This window comes from Pseudopodoces humilis, chromosome 6 (assembly GCF_049639895.1).
Source record: "Pseudopodoces humilis isolate 2021_Gansu_Grassland_sample_001 chromosome 6, ASM4963989v1, whole genome shotgun sequence".
In the NCBI taxonomy this organism is placed as follows: Eukaryota; Metazoa; Chordata; class Aves; order Passeriformes; family Paridae; genus Pseudopodoces; species Pseudopodoces humilis.
Window position 1 is genome coordinate 12993973 of NC_142205.1, and position 18161 is coordinate 13012133.

Sequence of the window (18161 nt, forward strand, 5' to 3'; positions counted from 1 at the left end):
TCCCCTTCCGCTGCGCGGGGCGGTGGCAGCGCAGGCGCGGAGCGGCGAGGCCGGACGGGACGGGCGGCACGTGCCGCGCGGGGCGGCTGCGGGAGGCGGCGGCGGCCGCTGAGGTGCGGGGGAGCGGGAGCGGGGCCGGGGCGGCAGGGCAGGGCAAGGCAAGAACCACGGCACGGCACGGCACGGCAGCAGCCGGCTACCGTCCAGGAGCGCGGGTGGCGGCCACGCCGGACTTCCCACGCCGTGTGGCCCGGCCACCCCCCAGCGTAGCCGCTCGGCGGGGCCCGGCCGAGATGGGTGTGCAGCTGCGGGGAGCGGGACGGAGTGGCGGGGTACTGCAGGGGAAAGGAGGGGGACGGCGAACGCCGCCGGCACGGGGTATCGGCGTGGGGCGGTACGGGGGTCACCGGTTCCGGGGTTGGGTGGAGGTACAGGGGTTACTGGTCTCTCCGGTATGGGGGACACCGGCTCTGGGGCTGGGATGGCGGGTGCGGGGGTTACCGGCTCCCCAGCTGGGGTGGCAGGTACGGGGGTTACTGGTTCTCCGGTTTGGGTGGGTACGGGGGTTACTGGTCCCTGGGTTGGGGGTTACTGGTTCCCAGCTGGGGTGGCGGATACAGGGGTTGCTGGTTCCCGGGACACCGATCTCTCCTGTGCTCAGGGAAGGCATCAGGTGAAACGAGCTCTTGCACGTGCAGCACCGAGCTGCTCACCCAGTCTGTCGGTGGTTGCACCGGTGCGTTTCACTTCGGCCCTTCAAGTGTTACTTTCAAGCTGTGAATTAAGATGTTCTTCTTGTATTCCTAGAGTTGCGCTTCTGTGGGAAGGGAGAGGCTCGCCAACATGGTGGTTTTCACATGCAATGCCTGTGGAGAAGCTGTGAAGAAAGCACAGGTTGAAAAGCATGTGAACATCTGCAGAAACTGTCAGTGCCTGTCTTGCATGGATTGTGGCAAGGATTTCTGGTATGTTAAGGATGGGAAATAGCCTTGCTCACTCTTGTCACAAATACAAGAGATGCAAATCAGAAATTTTCACTGAAAGCTGTAGCATGACAGAGCTGTCTGTGGTCTTAAAAGCATGTACTTTAAGCATATCACATTTTAATAATTTAAGCATTGAGAGTAACCAGGTTTAAATGATCCGTTCACTTTAACCGTCTGTTACTTCAGCTTATTGGTTAGCAAAGTGTTGCATAGTTTGAAGACTGAAGCATTTAAGTGACCTGAGGTTAAAAATCTCTTTATATTCAGGGGTGATGACTATAAGGAACACGTGAAATGTGTAAGTGAAGACCAGAAATATGGTGGGAAAGGCTTTGAAGCCAAAACTAACAAAGGAGATGCTAAACAGCAGGAGTGGATTCAGGTACGGTTTGTATAGTAACTATTGTCTGTAACTATCAAAGACAGAAAAGAGCCTATACTGACTCAAGCCAGAGATCTATTTTTACCAATATCCCCAGCTGTCTTCTGGCATTTCCTTGTAGGTTTGTGTTTATCCTGGTAAGAAATATGTTTTTTGTTTTGAATCTTTTACTGGTTAGATTTACTGTAATGTTCCCAGCTGCATACAAAGAGACATTGGAAGTTGGCCATCCTTTTCATGCCATTTATGCTTTTGTAGACCTCTGTCAGGCATCCCTCCCCATCTAATATTCTTTGTTCAAGGCTCAAAAATCCTACTCTGCTCAGTTGTTCTTCGTATGTAAGTCTTCTAAAATCTTCCTACTCTACTGTATTCATGTGAATGCTGTTCAGGATATGAGTGAAGCATAGATTTACCACGTCATCATTCTGTTTTCTGTGTCCTTTATTCCTCTCTGTTTTTTGTCAGTTAATCTACTTTTGCATGATTTTTTGTTTGTGTTTTTTTCACTGCTGCTGATCATTGTGTTGGCGTTTTCGTGGAATTGGCTATTTTAACCCTGAGATCTTTTATCTAAGTTCCAATGGTCAACTAAAGCCTGCCTTTTTAGATGTGAAATTAGGGTTGCTTTTCCTTTTCTTCTTGATTTATGTGAATTTGTGTTGAATGTATTCCACTGTTTTTATTACCTAGTCACTCATTTTCTTAAGATCTTTCTGGAATCCTCATAGTCCTCATCCTGAGTAGCTTCATATCATTGGAAAAATTTTCTGTCCACTTGTCAGATATTTTGTAAGTATATTGAACAAGAGAAGCTCCAGCATGGATCCAGCACCAGATCCCTTTCTGTCTTACACAAGAACTTACCCTCTTATGGCTGTCCTTCAAAGGTTTTTGGGAGGAACTCAAACACGTCTTTAAAACCCCATTAGGTCACATTTATGCATGGAATTGTTGATTTCTATCATGTAGCACACATCCTAACAAGGTTCTAAGCTACATGCATACTTGAAGCATATGATGAATACCATTAAAGTCAGAGATTAGTGCTCTTGTTGAGATTGAACATTGTTTGAGGACATTTGTAAAGGCAGCGTAGTGTGAGTGCTGTTGCTTATGAACATTGGTAGCCTGCCTCAGTAGTAAGTAATAACTATGTAGAAGGATGAGGGTTTATTACCAGACACCTTTTTCTGATAGTCTTAACATATTCACGAAACCTTTCAGTTATCAGATTTTTGGAAGTAGAGGAAGGCTCTACAGTGGCCAGTGGCTGCACTCTCTAAATACTGGGAAGCCCAGAGCCTTTTTCCCGCCACAAGCAGCAGTGCAGTTCCAGGGACTGCCATAAAGCCCCGGTCTAATCTCTCTTCTCTTCTGCTGACACCCACAGCAGAGGAATATCCAGAGCTGTCATATAGGGATAAATGCTTGTTGAAGCTGGCACTGCTGCCAGAAGAAATGTCTTTCAGCTGTGGCATCAAAAGTAAGCCTGATTTTTCATAATTAACTCCAAAACCAAAAAGTTGCTTTTCTTAATGCAGGCCTTTTTCATGCTGCAAGAATGAAACTGCATACAGTTGAATGAATACATGAAACTGTGATACAGTTACTTTAGTTTGAAATGTTTTTATCACAGTTTGTAATTTATTCCTCAGAAAGCAGCAGTGAGCAGTGCTGTTTGCCTCTGCTTACTACATAGGTATAAATGTTTCTATAGATAACTTTGACACATAACAGATAACTATGATAGAACCAAAGGTCAGTGTTTTTCTTGTGTTTTTTGAATACTTCTTATGAGCAGACTATACCAGCTGCACGTGCTGGGTGATTTCTACCCAGTGTATTTCAGACTTGCCCACCTGACATGTACCATTTGATCCTTATGCTGCTTTGCTGATTTAATTCTGTTTTTCTTCATTCAGAAAATTCATGAAGTAATGAAGAAGCCAAACATAAGCCCTAAAGTGCGGAACATCCTGGAGCAAATGCGTGTCTTTAATAACATTCCAAGAAAAAAAGTAAAGTTTCAGGTATGTTTTAATAGAGACTTGCAGTAATCCATGCAGTGAGCATAAAAATAGACTTTTATCGGGAGTGCCACTCTCTTTTAACAAAGGTGGGACAAATTGCTTATTTGGGCATTCATATAGATTGTGTAGTAACTGAATTTCAAATAGTCAGTGGTTGTAAAATACATTTATTTGCTTAAAAGGACTCTTGGTTGGATTAGGTATGAAGCCAGAGACCTACCTTTTAAGCTTTATCTCCATATGTATGTTTGTTCTGTTTTCAGTACCTTTCTTTTTTGACTATTGCTATTTCTATTGAATGTCCAGATTCTCAGACATACTTTTAAAGGTTTCTTATTTCTTTGGCTTTGTTTTTTCCTGAAGGCAAGATCCTGTTTTGAGTTTTCCTGTTACTCAGTATTCTGACAGAATCTTCTGCTCTGCATGCTTCACTAAAGTAAATGATAGATGTGGAGATTTACTGTGTATAAAGAATTTATTAAAAGTAAATAATTACTAACAAACTGGCCTTTTTACCCCCCTCTCTGTTCTGTGCCTCGGATTGTGAGGCTGAGGGAAGATCAGGCTTGCTTCTGAAACACTCAAACAGAACTTAGTAGAGCTGTGGTGAAATTGCTGCTAGCAAGCTGAAGAATAGAATATTTCCCTACAGAACTAATGTTCTGAGCAGGAAAAATGGTATTTTCCAGAAGTCTCTCTTTTTGATAAGGTACCTTGTGGTGGAAGATCAAAAGTTTTAGCAGTTAAGTGTTCCAGTTTACTAATGCACCTTTCCTGGGGTTTTCATTACAATACAAAAATCCTTACATTACATTTAACATTAAATTCCACATTTCTAAAAGTTGATCTCTTGCAGATAGTGTGAACAGCATAATTTACTGCTATATTTTCATTTTCACCAGGAACACCTGCAATAACCCAAACAACTTTCAAATGTTTGCAGTGATATATTACTTAAATTATACTCTTTTGTAATAAACTAAGGTATCCATTTAGGATATGTCAAATAAATAAGATCAGCTCATTAGTGTTTTAACTCATGGGAACAATCAGAAGATTTGGTAGGACCTTAACATAGCCATTTGTATCAAAAGCTTGAGGATTATCTTTTGGATATATTTACCACTTGGGGATAGCTGTTGGTGAAGCAATTGAGATGACATTATGTGAAACAATTTAGCAAAGAGGCTTGAGAGATTGATAGGAATAACCTCTAAGCAGATCTTAGTTAAAAGCAGTGGTTAGATTCTTAAAAATAAAAAAAAAAAGAACCAATTATATGGTAATGAAGAAAATCAGTGCATGTTTTCAGTTATTGCTGTTTTTTCTGTGCACAGAATTGGATCAAGAACAGTTTGAGAATTAATGACAGCAAGTTGCAAGATCAGGTGTGGGATGTTTTCTCAGAAGCAACCGGAAACGTAAGTTTAACTGGAGGTACATTATAGAATGGGAATGCAGTTCAGAATGTTTGAAGGAAAACCTTCCAGATGCTGTTTGTAGGTGTTAGTGGAAACATTGTCTCCCTTAGTTCCAATAGATTGTTATGATGTAACATTTCTTGACTAAATTGTTTATTTGTGAAACACAAAACTGTTGTTGAAGTAGTTGTTCATACTACATAGGTTGTGACTGAAAACTTGGACATGCTGACACCATTGTGCCATGATAATCAGAAGGCTGATTTATGGTACAAGTACATAAAAAAATGAAAAAGTACTGCCTTTGTCTTTGTTCCAATCTTTTAGCACACACTAAGATGGAAAAAGACATCTTTCAGAGTTTCCTGGTCTCAAATTTATGTGTATTGGAGTGAGAATTTAACAAGCACATGGTTTACCTATTTCATTAGTGGGGAGAGAGATCCTCCAGTTTGTGGCACAAGTTACTCCCTTCTTTGTTCAAATTGTGGACTCACTCTGACCTTTTGTCAGTGCCTACTTCTTTGGTATTTTGTTCCTAGCTTAGCATGTTTTGGTAGGGTGTTGTTTTGTTTGTTTGCATCTATTGCTGCTACTCGAAAGCTGTTGGAGAAGCTCTCGTTTCTCAGTTGATATGAAGATGCTCTTCCCACTTTCCCCCACATTCTTTTAAGGAAGAGTGAAGGCATAGCTTTGGCATTGATCCCCTGTTGATGCTTTGTGTTTCTGATTTGATGATTCCAGTTAAGTTTATTTGCGGTTTTCCTGAGGAATCCAAACATAAGAGCCAGGGAAGAAAGAAGCACGTTTACTAGAGGATAGGAACATAACATAAACTGTGGACACAAAAGTACACTGTTTAGCTGGAGCATTAATACTGAGTTGATGCAACTTCACTAAAGTTATATGCAGTTCTCCCTTGACTTTAAGTAATTTCTAAAAAAGTCTTAAATCTGAAAACCTTTTGTCTAAACAATTTAAACAATTACACTGTCCACAGAGCATAGCATTAAAGTAAAATACATAACATAACATTTCAATTCATCTTTAAGAATTCTGAAAAAGATCTTAAGATGTGATTTGTAATACATACCTTGAAGTGTATATACTCAATGGAAATTCTTAAGTAGAATTCAAATTTAATTAAAATAACTCTTTGAAAAACATGGTGTTAAATTGCTTGTATAAAGATGTATTCTTTTTCTAAATAGCTACACTAACATTTCAGTAATTCTATTCCACTTGTAATTATTAAAATTAAAACTTAAATTTATCACTAAATATTTTATTAATATATTAATTATTCTACAGTAAAATCATTATGAGCCCAGGAACATTAAAAGAAAACCAAATATGTTGAGAAAAGTACAATTAAAACAACTAGGAGTGCCTTTCTTAGCATCATGCCATAACGGTTTGTTGACCAAGACAGGGAAGTGGATGGCAAAAGAGATTGTTATTTAAGGGCTGTGTATTTGGGAGTAAGTTCTGCATTATGCTGTAATGTGCTTTACTTTTGCTTGCGTAAATTAAAGAGTTGTCACTTTCTTAATTGCATTTAGCAAATAATTTAAAACACAGTAGCCACTTACTTCAACTAGAAATTTACATATATGGTAAGATAATGTTTCTTCTGTGGTGTTTATTAGCATTTAGTCTTTTAAGTTAAAAGAATCAGGCACATTATTTCACTAGTGCTGCTTCTCAGGTAACTGGTGACATCACATGTGAGCAATTTAATTGATTTCAGGATATCAGTGTTCTGAACAGTTACCAGTGATCTAGTAGAGGAACATTGCAATGTCAGAAACCCCATGTAAAAACTAATAATCTTTCTTTCAACAAAAGATTTCAAATGAAAAAGAACAAGACAAACCACAACAGAAGGAAGAGCAAGAGTCTGCAGAAACTGGGGAAAATACAAAGGCAGAAGAAAATAGAATTACAGAGGCAAAAACTGAGAGAAAAAAGAGTAAGAGAGAACGAAAAGAAGAGAGACAAAAGAACAAAAAGAAGGAGAAAAAAGATCTAAAATTAGAAAACCAGGCAGAAGTAAAAAAGAGTAAAAAGTCGAAAAAAGGAAAAGAGAGTGTGGAGGATGAATTTGAAATAAATGGAAATGGCAATCACAGTGAAACAGAAGAGGAAACAAATGTAAAGAAACGCAAACATAAACATGTAGAAGGTATCCATCATACAACTTATATTCTCATTTGTTTTGAAGATGCTTTTTCTTAATTCCAAAGCTCAATAAACTACCTAAGTAGAATTTAAAAGTAGTGCATTAGATATACAAATTAGATTATTTTTAACAATGATTGCACTTTTCTTTTATAAAATTGGAACCACTTTGCAAATATAAACTCATATTACAAGAACAAAAACTTAAGTCATGTCAGAACTTCTAGTTTTAAATCTTCCTCGTGTGTGTCTATCCAATTCCATCTCTAGAGGAACCTCATACCAAAACAAAGAGAATGAAAACTGAAAGCATTTCAGAAGACATGGAAACAGAAAACATCAATGACAATGAAGATGATGTGGGAACAGATAAAGGTATTCTTGAAGGAACGATTTAGATTGTTACAAAAGTAGTCTGCAAAAGACCTAATGCATGATACAAATACAGCTTCTGTAGGAAGCCATGAAATAAATTGTGCCTCAGTATACATGAATGTGTGTATGTTCAGTACACACATCTGTTCCAGAGTAGCCTGCTACTCTTAACACCTGATAATTCATTACTTCTCGAATTTGTTGTTTGTGCTGTGCTGGCAGCCATTGGCTATGCTTGGTCCCAGTGAACACTGGTTTCACCACAGTGGGTCTCTTCCCTGCTGCCCTGCACTTAGGCAACACAACAAAAAGAGTAACAACTCTTAGACCTCTTGGTATCTCTCATATCCTCATTGTTGCTCAGTGAATCATAAATTTGACATCAGATACGTTGAACCTTAGTTTATGCTTAGATAAACCTACTTCTGCCTATCACCTGACACACTCTTTGTTTGAACATACAGATAATTCATTTGGAAACCACCAGTTAATGACCTTTTAAGGTGGTATGGTCAAATTTGACTGCCTGTGCTTTAAGTGTGAAGAGACAGAATCTTAACTATTCCTGTGTTATTTAAGAGCTTCTACTTAATAGCTGAAGTGCAGAAGTTAAGTGAAAACAATTCTGACCCCTGTTGTTGAAGTGCTGTGTTGATCCTTTGTCTCTATTCCATTACATATTAAGGAACAGCTAATGACTTTATGCTTAAAACACCCTCCTATTGTAGGGTCAGCAAATTAACAACTGTTGTAGCAAACTGATTCCAAAATTAGGAGATTGATGGCTGGTTATTAGTAGAGAAGAAGACCCAGAATACCTGCTTTTATTAACCATGTTGTACACCTGATTATTTTCTAGGTAAATTCAACTGGAAGGGAACCATCAAAGCAGTTCTGAAACAGGCTCCAGACAATGAAATTTCAATTAAAAAACTAAGAAAAAAGGTACTGTACAACATATTTATTTTTTTTTAAATCATCTTTGGTCTTGTGAATTTGTGTAATGCTGAAACTCAGAAAATTCTGGCTTGCATAAACAAAGTTCAACATTTTAAATGGAATATAAATTAACAGAATGTCAGTTGAAGGACAGGTTCTTTATTGCTTGCTAAATTACACAAGAAATTCAGTGCTAGTTCTGGAAAGGAATAATAGCACAATAGCTTTCATGCCACTTTTAATGCAGTAATGTAAATGTATTATTGCTTACAATGGAATAATCTTCAAGGACTAAAATCCATTTCTCTTGTCTTTGTGCAGGTGATAGCTCAATATTATGCAGTAGCTGGTGAACAGCACAAAACAGAAGAGGAGATCCTAGTCATATTCAATAAGAAAGTGAAAAACAATCCCAAATTTAGAGTTTTAAAGGACAAAGTGAAACTTGTGAAATAAAGTTTGCCTACTTTTCATAGCTGTTGCATTTTAATCTTGCAGATGGAGTCAAACTCTTCTGTCAGCTGTACAGATATTATGCATTGGTGTCATTAAATAGTGTATGTGAAAGCAGAATCTAACTTTTAATACTGGATTCCTCCCCTTTTTCTAGATTTATCGCAGAACATTTTCAGATATTTTATTTTTTGATTTTACGGAAAATGTATATTTTTTGTACAAGTTTTAAGAGGCATTGAAAATAATTGCTGGTACTGTATTAAAATGCTTCCAGTAATGAATATAATTTATAGGCATAAATGTTTTTCAGGACCTGGGTTGTGTGGCTTTTTGCAGGAACTATTTTCAGAGCAAATAGGATTTTCATATTCAAAAAGCCACTGTGGAATAAATGTTTTTGTTATGCAAATTCAGAATGGTATGACTGATACCCACTTTATGCACATAGATAGCGTATGCCGCCTTTAATAAACTGTTGATTCTGTGTTGTAAAATGAATAAATAAGGTGTCATATTTATGTATGCAATATTGCACATTCAGTGAAAATCTAAAAGACTTTAGTTACCCTTGTATGCATTGCTACTTTGTATACATTGATACTTTTTATACATTGAAAGTGTTGATTAGTAATGCAACTGACTTCAATAGAAGTGGTTACATGGACTAAAAATTGACTGATAAAATTAGTCATAAATAGAAATAGATTACTTTCAAATACAACCTTAAATATAATGCATCTTTTCACTTTATAATTGTATAATAAATCCACAAATTATACATAATTTGAAGAGGCTGTTGTATTGCTGTCACCAAAACAATTTAGCTAGGCCAGAAATGTTACAGCTATGTAAGAGACAGAGCTGCCTGGGGAAAGTTACTTCAAGTTTTATAGGTTTTTACTTAAATGCAGAACTACTTCCATGTAGGAAGTTTCCTATTATGACACAGTCTGTTAAATACAGCATTATAAAGCAGTCAGTCATATGGTGTTTTTAAAAATTCCTTAGTGATTTCAAGCAGATACACTTCTATAAAACTCAATAGTAAAATTACCTGAATTCATATAAATATTGAATTTTTTAAAGGTATAAATATTAAAAAATTAACTGTGATACACTGGGTTTGGTTTTTTTGAGTGCATATTTGTCTTACTCTAAAGGGTGCAAGAAAGCACCTAATGAATTCAAGATCTCTTCAGTACGTGTTGGCTGTTGAAATTGTGCAACAGTTCTGTTTATTCAGTTTAACAGATAACCAGTCTTGGCTCCTATCAATGCAGAGTTCTGGTGTCTGATGCTCAGGATTTACTGCAGTGATCACTGAGTGAAGCAAAGCAGCAGGCTAAGTGTTCAGATACCATGGATCAGTTGAAAGCTGGAAAGAAGGAATATCAAATCAACAGTATGCAGATGAGCTATCAGTAGGATGTGGCCTTGTAATTTTCTTTCCTACTTTAACTGTTATTATTCTTATAGGTTGAAAGGGTGTACTCCCCTGTGCATTGCCATGGTTGGGTTAGTGGTGCCTGTGTGGAGTAAGTAATACATACTGTAAATTATTCTTCTCTCGGTGTAAAGGGTAAAGCAGCAACAGCTGATGTTTATTTTTTTCCCTCATGATTTGGCAGACGTGAATCCAATGCATGCCTCTATTTGACAGTCATTGGTGGGAGGCTGTTGCAAGTAAGCCCTGTTATTGGAAACATTTTCTGTCCACTTGTCAGATATTTTGTGAATATGTTGAACAGGAGAAGTTCCAGCATGGATAAAAATATCTCCTACCCTTTCTGTCCTACACAAGAACCTACCCTCTTATGACTGTCCTTCCTGCAGTAGTATTACCTGGCAGAAAGCAGGGGAAGGGAGCAATATGCTTTGTAGGCATGTTTTTCTTTCTGGATGTTCCTGGGAATACTGTAGTATGGTTAATGAGTCTATGCCTCTAATTGTAGAAGGCTTCAAGTGCTATTCTAATCCATGCATAGCTGCATTATTGACATGCAGCTCTCCAGTGAAAAAAACCCTGACTTTGATGTTTTTTCATTAGACAATTAATAAAGTATTCAGAGAACTGAAATTGGCTTTTCGCCTTATAACAGATCTGGACTTTAATTTACTCCTTGCAGCTAATGATGTCTTGATCAGATTGAAGTCACTACAAATATGGTGGTAATTGTTTCAGAGGGAGGCATAATCCCTCACAGAGCATTAAGAATCCTTCAAGAAGACAGAAAAACAGCAGGACCTCTCTTAATTTCTATTCAATAATTAAGCAGTATATTTACCAGTATTGTTTTAATCCAGAATATGTTTTACTGATTTTTTAAACAGCATAACATAGTTCCATAATTATAACTTACTGTTGAAATTCTCCTTTCTAAAATAGTGTATTGAAAATCTTTGTCTTCGTGGCAGGGTGGGGGAAGGAAGAAACCAGAAAATTGTTTAAAGCTAATGGTTTTCATTGTAAGTATAGCATAAGCACCCAAGCAGGCACTTTAATCACTGGAAGAAAAAAGCTTCAAAGGACAGCTACTTATTTGTTGTGCTCAGCCCTCCACTGTCCTGGTGCATTAGAGTAGTTTGTTCTTTCTCCAGTGAAAACTGATCCTCCCACCTGGTGCTATAATCCACTTGCATCAGGACAATGTAGTCAGAGCCTGACATGATTAGTGGCTCGTAGCTGATGACCACAGGATACAGAGACCCAATACATTATTTCATTCGGAAACTTTTAAGTCTGTAACACTCACCCTTATTAAGGAAATAAGAGAGCAAATATTAAATTTTTTGTGCAAGATAAGTGAAAAAAAGGCATATTGTTCTGTACATTGAGCTGTATTCACAGGTTACAAGATATCTCAGTCAATATATTCAACACTTACCTCTTTCTTCTCCCAGATTAGCCTTTAAGAAAGAAACAGGAATAAGTCCTCTAAGTTTCTTTTCTGCTCTGTCAGCCAAGAAAAGCTGCATATTATGTTTCCCATTAGTACTCTTACAGGAAGTGTTACTTTATATTGAATTCTAAATTTCACTTGGAGTAGAGGAAGTTTTACAAGTAACTTTCGCTTGCACTTTTAAGATACAGTTCCTCTTGCCCCTTGTAATCTTTGCAGTTCTCGGATGTAATTCTTTTATTCCTGAATCCTCATGCTTTTATGCTTTCAGACAGCAAAGACAGAAAAACCTTCAAGCTTTTTGCTTAATTGGACTTTTTTCTTCAGGACTGAAGATCACAGATCTTAGTCCTTTCCAAACACATCCTTTTTTTAAATCTTTCCTTTTAAAATTTATTTTAGAAGATTTAGAATTTTCCAGTCTTTGGTGTGTTTTGCCCTTCTCATTAGAATCTTAGTAGTAATTGTTCTTGCTACACAACTTCTTGTCTGAGCTACAGAAGAAGTAAAGTACTGACTTCCAACAGTAGTTCTATAGTTACTGAAATTATGTGAAAGTTACAGAAAACCAGAAATGGTTTCTGTATGCATACCCTCCCATTAAAACCCTCTTCTCAAACGTTTATGTGGAATGCATTAGTACAAAATTGGTCTGAAAAGCCTAATTAAGGCCAAATTGCAGTCAAACTCAACTCACATATATTTGGTTTGCTAGAAAAAAGGTGCTTTTAAACATAACAGGATCTTCCTCTCTGGCAGCATGAAATCCACTTGAAAGTATTCAGATCACTACGTCTCAGTTAGGTGACAAAGAACCTGAATAAAAAAGAACCAGATTTCCTCCTGCATTGCAGGTGGCTCAAACCACACTGTGTTTGCTCCTTCATTCTGTTCCTTGCAGTAGCCACACAATGAACTTGCCCCTTCCAGCCATTAATGTACAAACAAAAGCGCACTTTTATACTCAGATTTTTTGGGCCTTCTGCTGGCCTTTTGTCTTGATGAGAAGGAATTCCAGGAGGAATGCACACCTATTGATATTGTTTAGTATCCATACATGACAAAGGCTCACGTTTTCTGTGGATGAGACAGGACTGGGATGGGATTTTCTACTAGGCTGTTCTTTCTTTCTCTTTATACCATGAAAATATACTTCCTCTGCTTCTTGCTCCTACAATTCTGGCTCGGATATTATACCTTTGACAGTTACAGCTCTTTTAGTGAACTTTCAGAACTGAAGTGATTTCAGAGGTTAGCATTGGGTAAGTTTTCCATTAGAAGAAAAAAATTGAGCTCAGCTGATGTTCTTAAAGACCCATTTATGTATCCAGAACAATAATGTGAATTGTGCTATCATCCTCCAGCCAAAAATTCAAATTGCTGAATTCAGTCTTCATAAAGGAAACATCCTTCTCTTCCTGTCTGTCTTGGACAGTTTAGCACTTAAGTCAGTTTTCCCTCTAACTCTGTTGTCCAATGAATTACAATACCTGTTCAAAATACATGAAAAATTAGCCCTACAGAATATGTAAGTGGTAATGGACTGTGAAGGACAATGGTAAGAAAACCTTTGCCATGAATGAAGTGTGTAAGAGCTTCTTTTTTTGTTTATCTTTTTTTCTTCAAAACTCCACAGAAACAGTGAGCTGAATCCCACACTATACACAGCAGTGAGGTGTTGCTATGCTTTCCAATCTTGTTAACAGTGAGTTCCACATGCCCAAGAAGCTTTGTCCCTGCTTTAGTACATCAGTCAAATCAGAGTGGTGACACTAGACATCTGCAAAACAATATCCCATCACAGCCTAAAATAATGCTAACCTCTACCAATAGAGAAACGAAGTGTCACACCAAAAGAGACTAAAACTCCTCTACAGTAAATGTTGAATGATGCACTTGAATGCCCATTCCCACAATTGATAGTCTTTCCTGTGTGAATTAGATCTGATGTTTATTATTCAAAAAACACACTTTAGCATGTTCCTAAATGCCCTAAGTATGAAATTATTTCCATATTGTAACAGATGCAGGGTTGGACAGACTTTTTCCTAAGTAAAGAAATTGGTTTCAGTGTTCTTTCCCACTCTCCCACATCTGGCCATTTGTTTTTGCCTCTCCACCACCCCCTGCATTTTTGCAGGCTTTTAAAACCAGATCAAATCTTCAAACTGAGAGGTATTATATACCACTACTGGGGATTGAGTAGTCAAGAACAATTATAGCTGGAGTATTGCTGCCAAGCGCTTTGTATCATTAAACTGTAGTCTTGGTAAAACATTTAGAAAGCCATTGTACTCCCTCAAGAAAGTAAGCACAGTTAAGTGAAATTAAACTCAACAAATTATTTAGAAGAGAGTAAGAAAATTTACTTAGCTAATAGCAGGAGAATTGTTTATCCAGATTTATTTTAGATAAATAGGATGATTTTTGGATATTTGGATAAATTTGGATATTTTGGTTTTGTTTGCACATTTAAAGATGGAATGAACCGAACAGTCTTATATTCATATTGCTGATTATGAAAATGCAAATGTCAAACACTGAAGCTATCTAACATCTTTAATCAGAATAATTGAGGGTTAAGATGGTCTTCTATCAAATAAATACTTCAGATCAGCTATGTTTTTTTGTAATTTGCTGACAACCTTCAAGGTGAGGAATAACATACCTAGATAAATTAGATAGCTTTATGCTGTGCATTTTTTTCTGTTCTCCTAAATGCCCTCTTCACCTTTTAAACTGCCTTTTTCTTCTCTGCTTTCTTTGTCTTCATCAAGTTCAAATACTTGCATGCTTAAATATAGAGCCTTCCTAGTATCAAACACACTATACTATGTATTGTTTCCTTCCTAAAGGTTCAATCCAAGGCTGCAATGCAATTTAATACTCGCATGAGAATTCAGCTTGAGTTCAGGAGTTTGTATATGGACCACATTCAGAGTCAATTGAGTTTTACCCAACAGTTGTTTTTCAGATCTTCATTAAGTTATTCACACCAAGTGCTTTTAAGTCCTTTTCCATTGTACTGAATTTAAAATAGTTAAAATAATGGAAGATGAAAGCAAGGGAACTGTTTGTACTATTTTTGGAGGCTTTTTTGTTACCTAGATGAATCAGACAATGTATTTACTTTTTCACCCAATGTAAGAGAGGATGCACAATACTTCAGTCCAAGGACAAGGTTCAGAAAGAATTGAGAACATCTTCCCATCCAATCTTTTACTCCTGACAGTGGAAGATCAGCAGCAGATTACTCCTGACTTTATTATTACTTAGTTCATGAACAGAAAGCACAGACTGCATAGCACAATCATTCCCCAAAATGAAAAAAATACATCTATATTGTATCCAACCTACTTCAGCTAAAAATTAAGAAAGAGCCTGCCCTACTTAGATATGGAATGAAGAAAATTCCAGCCAGGTCTTTTGCGAACAGATAACATTTGGGCTAATTTAGCTAATGATTTCTGTAACAGGGAAAATTTTATGAATATTGGCTAGAATACTAGAAAACTAATTTGACTTCCTAAAAGTAAGAATTTAACTGGCAATTCCAGTTCTAAATTTTGTATCTACTCAGTCAAGAGACACAAAAAGCTACCACACTTGTGTGCCATTAAGAATTACTTGTAAATCAACATATAACCAACTTATCACTAAGCAGCAAATATTCAGTGAGCATCAAGAAAATAAAATTCAAAATATCCAAATAGATTGCAAAAATTCAGCTTATAACCATAAAACCTGGATATTTAAAGACATTCAACTAACATACAAAGCATTATTTCTATTTAAAATAAAAGAATGTGAAGGCGTTGAATTCAGTTCCCAAGATGTGAAAACTTAATCACATTATGCAAAAGACCAGGAATATAGATTACAAAAAAATTGCCGCAAACTCTGCCCTTTGTACATTTCTTTCCCTGAATCTTCAAACTCTTAAATTTATTTCACAGATTTTTAACTAAAGTTATCACATCAAGCATCGCATTTTAAAATTATTCCTAACATTTGTGTAGGGATTCTTAAACATTAATTTGGAAGAATTAATTATCCATAATAGGCCTGTTGATTAAATACTTTGTTAATTATGTTGTTCATATTGTGACAGTCTTGGTTCAGCTCCTGATCGTTATCTATTCTTTGGCAGATTAATAATTTCTGAATCAGAGAAACTCTGTGAAAAGATCACAGAAAACATCTCAGCTCTACAAACAGAACATCAGCGGTCTCAGTTAAGGTCAATAGTGAGTCCAGGAAGGAAGCTCTTATTTCAGCTCTTTGCACAATACCTACTCTGTAGGTAAACAGAAGTGTTCAGTTTAACAACACTGACAGATCTTAACCTTTCTAAGCATATATATTTATTTAATTGCTACGTTTAAATCAAATATATATCCTATGAGTAGCTTTTGCAAAGTACATGAACATTTCCATTGTTTCTTATTTGAATCACTAAGATGAAAGTGAAGGCTGAGGTAGTCATTTCACTCAAAGGAAATAAAACAAAGAAACCTCTATTTCATTGATAAGAGAAAGCAGAGCTCTGATCTCCATGAGCTGCTAACTTCAAAATATTCAACTGAACTACATAAAGAATAATCCCTGTAGTCACTACGGACTGCAGTGTAGTTGGCCCTTATGTGATACATGTTCTGAGGCTGGGAAAACAATTTCTACTTACTATGACAACTCTCACATGAAATTCAGATGTAAATGAAGGCCTGTCTCTGCAGAGAAAGAAAAATAGTATTTTTTTTTCTGTTCTTGTATCTTTTAGGCTGAATTTACTCAGATTCAATGAGCAGTAATAAAGAATGATCAGAACCCTGTTTTCCTTTCTCCCTAGGATCTCACTCATTAATAAAACAAAAAATAGTATATTTAGGAAAATATCAGTTATCCAGGAGGTTTAGAACTGCTTAAAAATAGTGCAAGTCACAAAAAGTTTAGCTTTAACCCTAATTAGTTTCTACCAGTTAGTTTAGGCACCCCTTAGGATAGCCTCAAATTTTTTAGGTTTTACTGATAAAATATATAATTATTTAACCACAGCTTACATTCCATTCTTTTTGATTTTCCTGTTTTCTCAATGTAAAACTACAGAGGAATTATCTGCAAGGCATTTCTATTGAAAAATACTGCACAATATGCAAAGAATGCATGTGGTAAGTGAAAATTTTGCTCATTCCTCCTAATCATTGTTTTAATGCAAAATATTTTGCCTTCTGAGAGGAAATGTACAATCAGGTTATTGAACACTTGTAATTTTGAACTTTGATCTATATACAGCTAGAAGGACTGTAAATTTGATTTTGGTCAGTAAAACACACATACTGAAATTAGTCTCCCTTATAATAATCTGAGCTTTTATTGAATATTTCTATGTTTAATCCCACTGTAAAGAAAAGCTATACATAACAGCTGCTGTATTGATAGGTACTTCCACATTGAAGTCAGCAGGATTTTTGCTTTACTCGGAATGTTACACCACACAATTTTCTCTGAGAAAGCACAGGCTTTGTAACAAACACATGGATCATCTAATTAACCTAATGAATCATTACTGTTAGTAACAATTTTCAATTTTTAAAGCCATATTAATGGCTTAATCACTGAACACACCCCAGAAGATATAGTACACATATTCACAGTACTCTTAATATTCATAGTATTCTTATAAGGACCAGACCTAAGGTTAACCTGCCAGCAAAATTGACTAGTTTTGAGTTTGTTCATGTGAATAAACAAGAAAGCCCCAGTAATATAATTGGTTGCAAGGTTTTGTTTGCAGAAACATGCTGATGTGACTGTATCTAGTTATGCAGAAATCAACTACAGAACTGCAACAATCTATTTTGCCATTTTAGTAGTTTATTTAACTGTTACCTAGTTTGTCTTGCAAATATGTTTATCATTTCCAGCTGCGAGCTGCAGTCTCGAGTGCTACAGGATTCCCGTGGCTCTGGAAACCCCCCAGGGCTTAGCATTTCACAGAATCACAGAATATTCCGAGTTGGGAGGAACACAGAAGGACCATGGAATCCGACCCCTGAGTGAACGGCCCTACGGGGATCGAACCTATGAACTTGCTGTTATTGGCACCATGCTCCAATCCTTTTAAACCCACACCACTGGTCTGTGTTACAAAAATTGAGATTTTTCCCTAACATCTGCCCTCGAGAACATCTGGTTGGCAGATAAGGAAAACATTTCTACGCACAGAGTTTCTATATATATATTTTTTTTCCTCTGGAATAATTTCGGCGCCACAGCCTTCCCTGCGACACTCGGCTGTACAGGGCACTGCTCCCCCTCTCCAGGGGGATCAGTGCAATTACCGCAGCTGTTTCTGCATCCCGTGCCGGCGGGTTCTCGGCCCGGCCGCTCGCTGGGGCCGGCCGCCGCCGCCGCCGCTGCCCCTCACGCCGGGGCGGTCGCGGCCGCCCCGCTCCCGCCCCACCGCGTCACTGCCGGAGCGGCCCAAC

The 18161-nt window shown here is 37.3% G+C and overlaps 1 protein-coding gene across 1 annotated transcript; it reads left to right on the plus strand.

The window, feature by feature from the left end:
• The first annotated feature begins 30 nt into the window (after window positions 1-30).
• Window positions 31-9556, plus strand: LYAR (Ly1 antibody reactive). The gene is made up of 9 exons (XM_005517840.3): window positions 31-113; window positions 808-965; window positions 1254-1368; window positions 3294-3401; window positions 4739-4822; window positions 6671-7007; window positions 7274-7378; window positions 8238-8323; window positions 8639-9556. Exons 2-9 carry the CDS (start codon window positions 844-846, stop codon window positions 8771-8773), a joined length of 1092 nt encoding a protein of 363 aa, XP_005517897.2. The 5' UTR covers window positions 31-113; window positions 808-843; the 3' UTR covers window positions 8774-9556.
• Window positions 9557-18161: the final 8605 nt, after the last annotated feature.

What these genes read in the sequence shown, in the direction of transcription:
- LYAR (XM_005517840.3), top strand. Translation starts at nt 844, where the DNA reads ATGGTGGTTTTCACATGCAATGCCTGTGGAGAAGCTGTGAAGAAAGCA. An exon ending in CAAACATAAACATGTAGAAG is followed by an intron (nt 7,008 to 7,273) that starts GTATCCATCATA and finishes TTCCATCTCTAG; the next exon opens with AGGAACCTCATACCAAAACA. An exon ending in TGATGTGGGAACAGATAAAG is followed by an intron (nt 7,379 to 8,237) that starts GTATTCTTGAAG and finishes ATTATTTTCTAG; the next exon opens with GTAAATTCAACTGGAAGGGA.